The sequence below is a fragment of the Danio aesculapii genome, chromosome 21 (genome assembly GCF_903798145.1).
Source record: "Danio aesculapii chromosome 21, fDanAes4.1, whole genome shotgun sequence".
Classification (NCBI taxonomy): Eukaryota; Metazoa; Chordata; class Actinopteri; order Cypriniformes; family Danionidae; genus Danio; species Danio aesculapii.
In genome coordinates this window covers 14,149,814-14,163,700 of record NC_079455.1, presented here as the reverse complement: position 1 = coordinate 14,163,700, position 13,887 = coordinate 14,149,814, and the positions used below count along the sequence as shown (strand labels likewise).

At 37.3% G+C, this 13,887-nt stretch overlaps 2 protein-coding genes across 2 annotated transcripts in view; one reads left to right on the top strand and one right to left on the bottom strand.

The window, feature by feature from the left end:
* Positions 1 to 8,156, top strand: part of slc23a1 (solute carrier family 23 member 1) — a 23,632-nt gene extending 15,476 nt beyond the window's left edge. The window contains exons 8-15 of the mRNA XM_056446051.1: positions 1,504 to 1,624; positions 1,893 to 2,049; positions 2,244 to 2,391; positions 4,515 to 4,620; positions 4,840 to 4,969; positions 6,823 to 6,966; positions 7,211 to 7,306; positions 7,378 to 8,156. Of these exons, the coding sequence (XP_056302026.1) occupies positions 1,504 to 1,624; positions 1,893 to 2,049; positions 2,244 to 2,391; positions 4,515 to 4,620; positions 4,840 to 4,969; positions 6,823 to 6,966; positions 7,211 to 7,306; positions 7,378 to 7,637 (1,162 nt within the window). The 3' untranslated portion in view covers positions 7,638 to 8,156. The remainder of the gene's footprint in view (positions 1 to 1,503; positions 1,625 to 1,892; positions 2,050 to 2,243; positions 2,392 to 4,514; positions 4,621 to 4,839; positions 4,970 to 6,822; positions 6,967 to 7,210; positions 7,307 to 7,377) is intronic.
* prob1 (proline-rich basic protein 1) lies at positions 6,822 to 13,887 on the bottom strand. Its single transcript, XM_056446049.1, has 2 exons — positions 13,776 to 13,887; positions 6,822 to 13,540 (listed from the first exon to the last, which is right to left on the bottom strand). Exon 2 carries the CDS (start codon positions 13,432 to 13,434, stop codon positions 9,673 to 9,675), a length of 3,762 nt encoding a protein of 1,253 aa, XP_056302024.1. The 5' UTR covers positions 13,435 to 13,540; positions 13,776 to 13,887; the 3' UTR covers positions 6,822 to 9,672.

Here is a 13,887-nt window from a genome sequence, read left to right as displayed (position 1 = left end):
TATATGAACACATACAGACCCTGACAGTCTCCGATATGTTATCAATTACAGGATAAACTACACACAGCACACATTTAGTCCTTATTTGGGCTCAAAAGAAACATGCAACATATAGCTCACAGTCAGAGCAAATCTCTCATCTGTATCTTTAAACTTCACCAGCACATGTAACCTTTTGTTAGAAAGTAATTACATCATTCCAAGTTCCTAATAGTCCAAAAGGTAATGATAATAGTTAAGCATGGCAGTTTGTTCATCTTTTAGGTTGCTGAGAGAATCATTTGCTCCTTTGTTTTTTTTTCTGGCTTCTCCTTTGCTTTTTTGCGCTTCACTCGTGTGTTTGTCCTTTTCTGAAAGAATCAGAAGTACTTCAATAATCACATGCACGTTATTATCATCAACTCAAGTTTTTATTTCAAATATAGACATGCGGGGAGTGCTCACGGGCTCTTTTTGACAGAGGAAACGTCCAAAAAGCGTACCAAACTGTACTGTACCACTCAGTGGAAACGGGCCATTTGCCGCATCATGTTGGTGTTTCATAACATCAAATTTTTTATGAGGTGGGTCGTTAGCCCAATGCTCAACCCCCAACCTGGAGGACCAAGACATACACACAAATATTACGGACAATTTATCTTACCCAATTAACCTATCGCACATGTCTTTGGACTTGTGGGGGGAAACCAGAGCACCCAGAGGAAACCCACACGAACACTGGGCACTTAGATTACTGTTCTCTAAATATACAAACTGTTTCAATCCTGAATCTCTTAAAACTGCTTCAAACCTCAGGCTAGATTTTTTCAAGCCATCTTCAAATTTGTCTTCGAAGGTTCATCTAGTTATTACTAGAGATTATGGAAGCTGTCCTTTGTCAAATGCTAGCTATATTTTTTATAATTCTCTAGAACATAATTAAAATTAAACTGTAAGCCCTTCTCTCTTTGTGTCGTGTCTTTTGGAAGCCCAAATACAGAAACAGAACAAGCTCTGTTGAAATAGCAGCGTTTGGATGGCATTTTAGCCTTCTCTGCTATAACACAACTGCGCCTCTGGTCATGCCCCTTCGCTGTTTGGGGTGGATGCATGTGGTGAATGCACGTAACCTGAAATGCTTGTGATCTCATTAACCAATTACGTTTTTGTAGTCCCCAAACTTTGTTCACTGTAGGCTTTGCTAAGCTGACTGTAAAAGTCAATGTCTCCCTTTGCATTGAACTTTGAGCATATTACTTTCAGAGATGTTGTTTATGTTTACACAGCTACACACCAGTCCCATTACACATCAACTAAAGTTTAAAATATGATATCGTAGTGGACCACCCCTTTAAATAGAATTTTTAAAATCCTTTTTCATTTTGGGTGAACTGTAGTGAATCCAATTGGATCATTTTGACCTGCAACACAATATTCATACACAGAATTCATACATGACATGATGGTAAATGTATTTCATGGCCATATTTAACACTTGTGTGTTTCTTTTTTGTATAATTCCAGGTGCATCTTTCTTATTGTTTTGTTTGCCCAGTACTTACGGAACTGGGCTTGCCCTCTCCCAAGCTTTTCTAAAGAAAAAGGCTGTCATATAACCCACGTCCAAGTATTCAAGATGTTTCCGGTATGAACCAACATTCAACACTCAGATCTACAATACACCAGCATGCATTTTGCCATTTGGCAACATTATAAACCACATAGTGCCAAGCAATAAATCAAACCGACAACACACACACACACACACACAGTACTTATCACTATTAATTAAACTACCAGATAACCCGCAGAACAAAGTCCCTATTACCCCATGTGGTGCTTGTTATCAATAGGTTTACAGATTAAAATGCACATTTTTTTCCCTTAGTAACTGATTATCCTGATTCCAGTAGATCATCATGGCTATTATGGTGGTTTGGCTGGTTTGCTATATCCTCACCCTGACCAATGTCCTGCCGGATGACCCAGATCTGTACGGCTACAAGGCTCGCACTGATGCCCGAGGCGACATTATGACCCAAGCACCTTGGTTTCGTTTCCCTTATCCATGTAAGACCACACACCCATGACCTGTAACAGCTTGTTTATCAGAAAATGTCACACGCGGCTAATATCTAATCTAAGGCTTGCGTTTTATTTACAGTAAAACAATTTGAGATTGATTAGAGGGTTTTATATTGGTGGATCAATGGTTGGACTCTTTCCAGATGAAGTGATGTTGTTGATTTTTTTGTGTGTCGCAGGTCAGTGGGGTTTGCCCACAGTAACGGTGGCGGGGGTGCTGGGCATGTTTAGTGCCACACTGGCTGGCATTGTTGAGTCTATTGGAGATTACTATGCTTGTGCTCGACTCTCTGGAGCTCCACCTCCTCCCATACATGCCATCAATAGGTAAAAATAACAAGCATCAGTAGAAAAATATACTACTATACACTATAGGTATATTATATTAGTGTATATACAATGGTTCTGTCTGGTTCTCTTGAATATGATTGGCTGATAGCCGTGTGATATTCTGAAAATAACAGCACTCAACCAGCCTTTTCACCCTTGTGTATTACTCCACCCACATACAGCGACAAGCAGAGGACAGTCCACAGTTTGACAAATATTGCTGCTGTTGGACAACATAATGTACTTTTGAGGCTTTTTTTAGGTGAGAATGTAGTTGTTTAGATTGCAATGATGCATTTATTTATACGGATAGTGCCTATTTTAAATATTTACAATTTCTGAGAGACAGCACGTCAGCAGCCATTAGCCTGTCAGTGAGCAGCGCAAAGATGATTGACATTATCCATCCAGAAGATGGTGACAGAGACTGCATAATAAACCCTTAGAGGAGGAAAACGTAATTTCAGCGGAACAGTGTAATTTCTAATTTGTTTTTCAACAGAGAAATACTGGGAAATCTCTGTAGACTGATGGCATTTCATGTCGTTCAGCCTATTAATCTTAAATTGTCAGCAAAATCACCTGTTTTGTCATCACTTTAGATATTACGCTAGAGAATCATTCAAATACTACCTCTAAAGTGACATTGGTGAAGAAGCAACGGTTTCTGCTGTTCTGATGTCAGCTGCAGATATGAATGAATGGCGGAAGAAAGTTGTTCTTCTTACAAAAGGATTGTTAGACTCTCTGTGTTTGATCATCTATTTTATATACACGATTATGCCGTCAAACTGTTGTATAAGCGCAATATCACACTCGTAGCAGTGCAATATGGCTGTATATCATCACTGATGGGACACTAAGGCACGCACGCCTCCCACCAGTGCCGATATACAGCCACATCACACTGCTACTCATGTGATACTGCTCATATAAATTATATAATCATATCATGAGGAATCAGATTTTCCTTTTTTATTTTTAATAAAATAATTCAAGGTACTATAAACACACCGTGCAAATTATGCAGCTGTTTGTAAATGCCTGATTATCTCAATGGAAATTGAATAGTTTATTGAACCTTTTTTGCATATATGTTTGCATTTGTGTTTTTAGTTGAGTATTTTTTTATTTATCAGGCAGTTATGGACTATATAGTGCGAGTTAAAAAGAAATAGGTTTATTTAGCTCAATCTGAGCATTTGTAAACTGCATTTGCTTATATTTAGATGACCAAAAAGTCACTTTTATAAAACCACTGAATGAGCGCACACTGAAATTTTCACTCAAATATAGGGAGTTAATTTCACCTCCAGTTACAAAGGAAACAATTAAAGTGAATTAATCTTTGACATTTTGAAGATAAAAAACTAAAATAGTATATTCTTGTTAAACAATCTCTTTTGTACAACAAACAAATGATGGTTTATCATTTACACAACAGGAATGTTCTAAAACATTCTTTGATATTTAAAATTACATAGGAATCTCATCAAAAAACTAAGCTTGTATTAAAATAAATATACATTTTTTTTATTACTGATGACAAATTTACATTGCTTATATGTTACATTACATGTAAAAAAACATACTTTTTGAATTGGACGTGAACGAGGTTAAAAAAAGAGGTAAATTTACCTCATGAATGCTCAAAATCAGTCACAGTTTATGAAACCTACATATTAATTTCTACAAAACAACTTCAAAACAGCAGAATAAATTCATTTTACTTGCATACACTGTCACTTTCATATAAAAAAGAAGAAAATAGAAAATCATAGAAAATTAACATTTATATTTAGTGTTTTGACACTAATTAAATGTTATAGATAATTTTACAAAAGTCATATTAACACCTAAAAGTGCTTTCAACTGGGTCTCAAATAACCCAAATATGAATATTTAATTTAAATGTGAATCATCCTATTTCTTAAAAAAATCAATGAATTTAAATTAATAAAGAATTGTTTTGTTGCCTTATCAAAAACTATGCATTTATTATAAATTGTATGTAAAATCTCTTCCCAACTCAATTAGCTATAGGGGTTAATATACACAGTATTTGTTCTTGTTAATTCAAGTATAACAAATTTTTTATCACTATCTGTTTTCTTTTCAAGAGGGATCTTTACAGAGGGAGTGTGCTGTATCATAGCAGGACTGCTGGGAACAGGAAATGGTTCAACCTCTTCCAGTCCTAATATAGGGGTGCTGGGCATCACAAAGGTGGGAGCTTTTACTGTAAATTTGTACTGTTAGAAAGCATCTAGTAAGTGCATTTTTAAAATCTGATCAGAGTCCGTTCAGGGAGTAGATCTGATCGCGAGAACTGTTTGTTATACATCTGTTGTCTGCTCGTCTTATTTGTTTTCAGCCTCATCCTTCATTTTGAACATTTGTTTAGTGTTCAATGACAAGCTGTGGTGTCTCTGGTTTCTCCTTTAGGTTGGAAGCAGGAGGGTAATTCAGTATGGAGCGGGTATTATGCTTATTTTAGGAACTATTGGGAAGTTCACTGCCCTGTTTGCGTCCTTACCTGACCCCATCCTTGGAGGGATGTTCTGCACATTGTTTGGTGAGGGTTGCCAATGAAATCACTGAATAATGTCATTTGCTAATTGGCATCTTAGCATCAGATTATTCTTTTTATACAGCCTATTTCTATATTGATACAGACAAATCCCCCTAAAACTGCTCTCATTGACATATTTTAATGTTTCTGTTGTCATATAGTGCAAATAATCTTTAATATGATACTAAAACATGGATTTATTAACAAAAAATAAATGTCCAACATACCACTACAGAACGTAAACCACTGTGACTGAGGTGCAATTTTCACTATAGGCCTACTTTTGAATTGAAAAAGGGAGAAGAAAGAACAGCTTAAAATTTTGTGACCCTGGACATAACACTTGTCTTGTTTTTATAGATTTTTCTTTTATACAGAAAATCATTATAATATTAATCATGTTCATTCCATGAAGACGTTTGGTAAATGTCCTACTGTAAGTATATATAAAAACTTATTTTTATTGCACTTTAAAGGCGATATTCTAACTTTTTTTTTTTTTTTTTGAAACCTTAGATTGTAGGTTTTCAAATAGTTGTATTATTAACAAAACAAATCTCCAAATATATTAGTAATATCGCCAAAATGGCTCCTTGCAACAAAACATTGGAAACATGAAGCAACAAGCAAAACAAAACAGCAAATGTTTTAGTCATCTTTATCCACAGGGTGTCAGCAAAGAGCTCAGAAACTACAAAACACTGGACTAATAAAATTCACTTTTAAGAACCCTCGTTGTCGGGTCCGTTTTTTTGTCTTTTTTTTTGTCATTTTCTTTTTTTTTAAACATCCAAAATTTTTAAGCCAAATACATCAGATAGGACCCATAAAAAACTGTATATATATATATATATATATATATATATATATATATATAGATATATATATATATATATATATATATATCTATATATATATATATATATCTATATATATATATATATATATATATATATAGATATATATATATATATAGATATATATATATATATATATATATATATATATATATATATATATATATATATATATATATATATATATAGATATACATCTATATATATATATATAGATATACATCTATATATAGATATATATAGATAGATATATATATATCTATATATAGATATATCTATCTATATATATATATATATATATATATATATATATATATATATATATATATATATATATATATATACTACCTAAACACCCAAATGAAGCTAAATACACCTAACAAAATAACAGACATTAAAAAATAAAAAATAAATGCAACAACTACCCCTATCTCCCTGACTATGTATAAGAACAAGAGAGTATTTACAGAAAATAAAACAGTTCTGAAAAGAAATATATGAATACACTACATATATTTTAAGCCAGTTAAAATGTCAATTTAAAATAAATTATTACTTTTATTCAGCATGGATGGAAGGATATAATTAGAAAAAAGGACAGTAAACTGTAGTTCAAGCAATGCTGTTATTTTGAACTTTCTGCTCATCATATATTACTAAAACATAGTTTCCAACAGAATATTTGGCTATTTTTAAGGAAACATTTAAACTTTGTTAAGCACCAAATCAGCATATTACAATATTAATATGTCAAGTAATCATCTTAAAATTTAGCTTTAAATCACAAAAATAAATGACATTTTAAAAAAGGAAGACCACTATTTTATAGTCTTATTCCACAATATAAACATTTCACACCATTTTTGATCAAATTAATACAAAAGAGACTTTGAGAAGCATAAAACTAAATGTTATTCAACCCAAACTTCAGACGTTCATGGCAGTGCACATTTATTTAGTGTAGTTTAAACTTGTCTTTCTGTTTCGTTTTGCACACAGGTATGATTACAGCTGTCGGCCTGTCAAACCTACAGAGTGTCGATCTGAACTCCTCCAGAAATCTTTTCGTTCTTGGTTTCTCCATGTTTTCTGGCCTCATGCTACCGAATTACCTGGATGCTCATCCAGGGAGCATCAAAACAGGTTAACATGTCTTCCAACAAATATATTAGGAAGCTACATAACTGAATGAGTGTGTATGGATGTTTCCCAGTGATGGGTCGCAGCTGGAAGGGCATCTGCTGCGTAAAACATATGCTGAATAAGTTGGCGGTTCATTCCGCTGTGGTGACCCCAGAATAATAAGGGGACTAAGCTGAAATAAGAATGAATGAATGAATGACCTACATATAACTATGACCACAAACATTTGGATTGATTTAAACAGGTGTGGCTGAGCTGGACCAAATCATCACAGTGCTCCTGACAACAGAGATGTTTGTTGGGGGATTCTTAGCATTTGTACTTGACAACACAATTCCAGGTATAACCGTGTACTTATTCCTTAGATAATGAGATAACAAAGGCAATTCATGCATGCCATTTTGTATGCAGGCACCAGAAAAGAGCGAGGTTTGGTTGAATGGGTGGATGAGGGTTCTTCAGGAACAGTAAAAACAGACACATATAACTTTCCGATCGGGATGGGGCTGATTCGGAAGACAGGCTGTCTGCGCTACCTGCCCATCTGTCCCACTTTCCAGGGCTTTAAATCATCATGCCGCAAGAAAGAGGAGGAGGAAGATGAGGATGACATGAAAATAAAGGAAGGTGTAACTGATGCTCCCATTGAAATGGTCTGCACCAAAATTTAGGCGTATTTTTATAGTTTGACAAGGTTTAGAATAGTGTAGATTGTTTGAGTGGAATGTTTTTTTCAACTGTTGTATAAAATCCAGTCAGTTTTGCTTTAAAGAATGGCTGGAATTTATTTAAAGTAAAACTGAGATGACAGTTTGAGGACAACGAGTCTCTATGATCAAATGTAGTTTGATTTGATTATAAAGCATTAGGTAGTTTATTGAAATGACTTGAAAAGGAAATGAAGGTCAGGCTTTTTTCATTTATTATATCTTGATTGTGTACAAAACATGGCAGTGATTAACACTAAACAAAATGTGTTCAGCTTTGAAAAGAGTTACAAAATGACATTTTAAAATATGCAAATGATAATGTACATACATAAAGTTGTAACTAATAATGTTTAAACATACTAAGAGTGAATTTTGCATTCCAGAAAAGCCACAAACGATCATGTGGACATTCATTTTTGATAAATACATGCTTAAGTTATTTTTTATTAAAATACAACTCTTCTCTGTCTGTCTGTCAGTTTCGATTCATTCAAAAGAATATCATTAATTGAAATATGTATCGTGATGAAGCAACAGTTTATTAACCTATTTTAATGTTAATTTAGAAATGCAGTATTTAAAAAAAGTTAAATGTATTAGTTTAACTGATACTGATGAGTAAAAAATGATATAGTATAAATGTATTGTAACATTAACCAATTAGTACATGCGATAACTCTTTACAAGACGTTTTCATAAGGTAATGTTAGTTAATGTATTCACTAACAATTAAAATTCAAGCTTGTTAACATTAGATAATGCACTGTGAGTTAAGAAACTAACAATGGACAACTTTATTTTCATAACTAACGATAACAAAGATGAATACTGTAAGAGATATATTGTTCATTGTTTGTTTTTGTTAGTAAATATATTGACTGACAACATCACCATTAAAGTGTTACTGTGAATGCTGTAAATGCACAGCCTGTTGTTAGACCCTAATGCAAAAAGCATTAACCCATTTAAACCAACTGAACCTTGTTGTGTCAAGAAACCAGTTCATTTTTTACAACTTTATTTTCAGCATCAAACAGTAATGCTGCAATAAAGATGTAGCAGCTCTGATTCATTGCAACCCGGAAGGTCTGATTTACTGCAGTGTTTGCTTTAAAGCTAAATTGATTTAGTATCATGCTGAAGGATCAGCCCTGTTTAATTATCTTTATTGATTTAAATGTCTATTTATTGTCCACTCTCTCGCTGTCTTGGCCACTTCAGATTTGACAGCAGAATATTTAGTCATGAGCCAGTAGTATCAGTTATATATATAGTCAATAATCCATCCTGAATCTCACATATCGGATCAGTGGATTGGAACAGGCTTGCGTAAACAAGTGTCAGGTGTCAGTAGGAGAACAATAAACACATATCTAGAGGTAATTCAGTTTACAACCGGATCATGTAAAAACATTTTGATTAAAAATGTCATTTGAGACACTAACAACCAGTTTATTTATGTGTACAAATTTGAAAACTAAAGCGTTTTCAGGAAATGCTTAGGTAAGCAATGGTTTGCAAATAGTCTTGCTCAAATTGCCATTTAGTAAATTCAAATACAATTTACAATAGCAAAATAGTGACCTTTGTCATATTTGATAAGCATGCTGAAGACACTCGGGTCCCTTGGTGAGTCTCAATTGCCCATACCAGAGGTGATCTGAGCTCTTTTCCCTTTAAAGCCCCATGCTCTGTTTATATAGCCTGAAAGTGTGAATGCTAATGCATCTTACAACATTTCAGCAGATATAATCAATCTCACCATGTCAGTTGCCAAGTCCAGAGGTAGTCTTTACGAAGTAAGGAGTGTTGAATGCAGTGCTAACAGAAAACGCTTTCAGTTTTGATGCCTTGAGGCCAGGGCAGCAGATGGTCAACATGTTTCACTCATTCAGTAGCTTATAAACAACACCCATCCAGCACTTAATGGGCACTGGGTAATCTGAGCCTTGGGCTTGACTTATTATCTTCTGTAGTCTATAGGTCCTGTCAGGTTTCACGGTCCCGGTGGCGGGAGCACCTGATGATGTGATTGTATGTAAGGTAAGCACTGTGGGGTGTACATGGGTGGGATGTGAAGAGAGGCAAAAGGTATGGCACATGGCGTGGGTACAACAGCACTGGGAAGTGCCTGCTGTGGTAGTAAAACCTCAACATACTGGCAAGTTTCTGGATCGAACAGCATCTTGCGCTGTGGCAGCTGAGGCATGTCAACATAGAAATAGCGTCCAGTTTCCGGATCTAGCAACAGTTGGCGAGTGCTTGCTGCTACACTTCCACCTGCTTCTGGATACAGCACACCTGCGCCATCGAGCCTGGCCTCTGCACTCATGGGAGCAACAAAGATTGTGTTGTGTTGGGTTTCTGGAGAATGTATTTTCAGTTGTGTATCTTCTTTCTGAGCTTGACTGGTTGAGCCATCTGTTGGCTGTACTAGCGTTTTTCCATCTTCCGAAAGAAATCTCAGTAAGGGCGTATGGCTATTTGGTGCAGGAGTCTGGTTGTAAAGGGGGGTTTGAAACAAGACAGGCCCTTGAACGTAGCCATGCACTGCACCTATATGAGGAGAGATTGTTTGGTAACCCAGTACATTGGGTTTGTAGTAATAGGAAGGAACCATAGGAGTTGAAGCTACTGTTAGGACACAAGCAGACAACTGAGGCCCAACTGAACTCTGTGACCTGGGAGGAAGGGATGGGGTCTGGAGACCATCACCGATTATCTTACCATGGTCCTGTTGCTCAGAACTTGTGGGTGAAACATACTGCAGTGCTGGGAAAAGATGATCCTTGTCAGAGCTTCTTGTCAACTCTCCTTTTGTAGTCATATCAGTCGAAGTCTCCTCTCTAGGTTGCATTGCCAGGTCTGACCTGTTTGTTGGTTTAAAATTTAAATCAATGACTGTAACATCAGATTTACTGATGCCAACTTGGCTGTCCTGTGTCTCTGAGGGTTTTGACAAGGCACAGCTGTTTGCCTTGGTTGCACTAATTGGGCTGACCTTTGTGAATCCAATAATATGACTTTTGTCATTTGATTCCACAGAAGGCATTACCTTAGCTGAGCATCCTCTTGGTGCAGAGTGATCTCTCCTTCTCTCCAGTGGAAGAGGTGGAGTGACTTTCCGCAAAAGGGGTCTTTCATCTTGTTTGTATCCCTTTCCCTTTGCTTCATTCTTGTTGCTTAGATTGTGTATTGATGACTGAAACAAAGCAGCACTCCCTTCTATTATGTGGGTTGATTCCCTTGGGCCCTTGAATGATTTGTTATATGTGTTTTTCACTAGGCTTCTCATGTCTCTTACTATATGGACAGGGGCTTTCAATTTGCCTTGGCTTTGCATAGCTAGGCTTGAGAACTGTCCTGATGACTTAAAATCCTCTCTGTCACTTTCCTGATCTTTTCCAATGCCACAGTCATCGGTTTTGGGGGTTGTATTATCTACAGCATTTGCTTCCAAATCAGATATCAGGCAGGTAATATTAGTAGGGCTGAGTGTACTTTCCGTGCTTCCAGCCTGTTCCTCCTGTGTTTCCAGCACATTGGTTTGAGTCATATTGTGTTGTTTATGGATTCCCTGGCCTGTATGGCATTCTTCAGGTGTGGTTTTCACAGAAGCCTGTGTGCTGATGGCTACATTTGTTGCTGCACTCGAGTTCCATGTTCTGCCCTTTGCTGAGTCACAGGATAGCTTCACTCCAGAGCTCAGGTTAGGGAGCTGCAATGCCTTCTCTCTTGAATTCAACTTCTCTGCTTTCTCATTCTCTGAAGTGTCGGTTATTTCAGTGCCACTGCCCCTAACTTCAGACTTACCAGTCCCACTTAAAAGAGGACTGAGGCCATGTTTACTTAACAGTTTGGGTTGTGGTTTTGAGTTAAAGCTACAGTGCACATAGTTACTTTCTGTCTCTCTCTTAAGGGTAGCACTTTGATATGGTTTTGTAGTTTCAGCATAAACATCCTTGCCAGACGTGTACAAACATTCATCAGTTGTAGCAGTTTTGATGTTCACTTTGGTTGAAGCAAAAGCTTTATCAGAAACATCCAAGGTACGAAGATTCTGTTCATGTTGCATCTTTTTTGATAGGACATTCGCTATTATTGAGGATGCCATTTGAGTTTTGCTGGAAGTTTCATCAAGAGAATATGATTTTTGAAGTTTTTGCTTCCGCTCTGCCTGTACTGACCTTTGATCAGCCACATGAGGGTCCTGGTTTAACACTGCAGGGGTGCTATGTTGACGCTGAAATATGTCTCGAGGATGCACATGCGTGTTTACAACCTCATGGGTTTGATTGTTGTTCTCTCTGAACTGTGCCTCTACTGTGTCCCGTCTCTTCAGTTGAATTTGTCTTTTGGGAACAGTCTTTAATCCTCTGTTTACTTTATCTGTGGTTTCCAATGCCACATCAACACACTCAAAGCTGCTGGATTCTGAGCCAGCGGATGTGTTCTGAGTTTTTGAATACATCTGCATTTTGAAAGCAAGAACATCCTCTGTCCATTTGTTGTGGTTTCCATCAGACTGACTTGCAGGCCTACAGCTCGAGCCAAAAACATGCATGTAGTCAGTTTCAGAACAGGAAGATCTTACCTGGGCCAGGTTAACAAAGCCCCCCACCTCACTACTGGCCTCAGCAAGCTTTGTTCCCATGGTGGTTGATCCACTGGTACTGTCTGTAATTAGGCTGGTTTGGCAGGAGCTGCTACTCAGTGTGCGGGAGAATGGTCTGGACTGCCAGACGCCTTGCCGGCTCTGCTTTTCCAACCTCCGGGTATCAGCAAGACTCTGTAGCTGGTGTTGGTGCCTGGTTGCGGGGATACGCTCTGAATAACAGTGTGGCGGGATTCTTGACTCCTGTTTGCTGGCTGTGAGTGTTAAGATAGAGTTTGCAGACGCATTTCTATTTCTAGACCTGACTGACAGCTCAGGCTGGTCTTTTCTGCAACTCACCACTCTACCCTCCCCCTCCTCTTCCATATGACCCAGAATATGCCCGCCTCTCTTAAGCCTGCATTCAGCGCTGGGTGCACTCAGACCATCTCTGGGTCTTTGCTTTTGTGTCGCGTGGTCCTCCTTTGGCTCTTTGCCACCATACTCCTGTTCCCTACCCTTGCTGTATTGATTTCTGTCAGGCGTTATCAAAATAGTGTTTGAAGTGAATCCGGGTTCTGGGGAGCAAGGCTCCTCAGTGGTTCTAATGTTAGTGTGAAATACAGTCCTGCTGCCTCCAAAAGAATCCCCCAGTTTAACAGATGAATCTGTTTCAGATGTATTAAGCTCATCAGAATGATCCTGGCTTTGTAAAGTGTTTGTATTTACAGATTGTAAATTCACATTTGTTATTGTTGTACATAAAAGCAGATGTTTTGACTCCAACACAAGTGTCTCACTCGCAGATAATGATTGATCCTGTTCACACTGGGAGACATCAGGCAGTACTTCCATACATTTGTATTCTTCTGTTTTGCAGTCCTGAAATAATGTGGTGGCTTTGATCAAGGATGTTGAAGTGATGCCATGTACAGAGATAGAACAATCTGAGAGCTTGAATGAGTCACCTTCAGTAGGACGCTCTGTGTGTGTCCTATCCTCAAGAGCGTCACTGTACTCACTCAGAGAACAAAAAGCAGTGTAGTATGAACTTGCTGAGTCATCAGTGATATCATCAGTTTGCTCTAGGTCACCTTCCTCTTCATCTCTTTCTTGGAAAGGAAGGCTGTCTTTTTCTCTCACAGATGGGGATGACTTATACATTTCTTCTTAAATTTCCTTTAGTGGTGTTTGAAACTTTCTGATGTAGTGATAGAGGACACCCAAATGTTGGCTGGATATGCAGGTCAAACCTACAAAGCAGGAATATCTGCAATTCAGAGAAGAAAACTCTGTTGAAAGATGAGATCACACATTCAAACTCCAGCTACTCCAAGCTGCCCAAAATCTTTTCCATTTTGTTGAAACCTGAATGAAAAGTCAAGAAAAATGCCAAGAATTATGTGAACAAGTTAACAGATGAGATAAAAATGACAAGAAAGAAGGCTAAGTGCTCCCCTATAAAAGTATAGCAATCATGGAACTGCAGAGGAAATGATTCAGACCTTAATTTTTGGCCGCTGAGGTCTGGATCAGGATTTGTGGTCCAGGCCCAGTAGTAAGGTAGTGGTGTAGCAATCAGCTTTGAAAGCAGGTGTTGGTGTGCCTGTGCTGGAC

Bases quoted from the DNA above. Each gene is read 5' to 3' on its own strand.
- prob1 (XM_056446049.1), bottom strand. From the start codon at position 13,434: ATGTATAAGTCATCCCCATCTGTGAGAGAAAAAGACAGCCTTCCTTTC.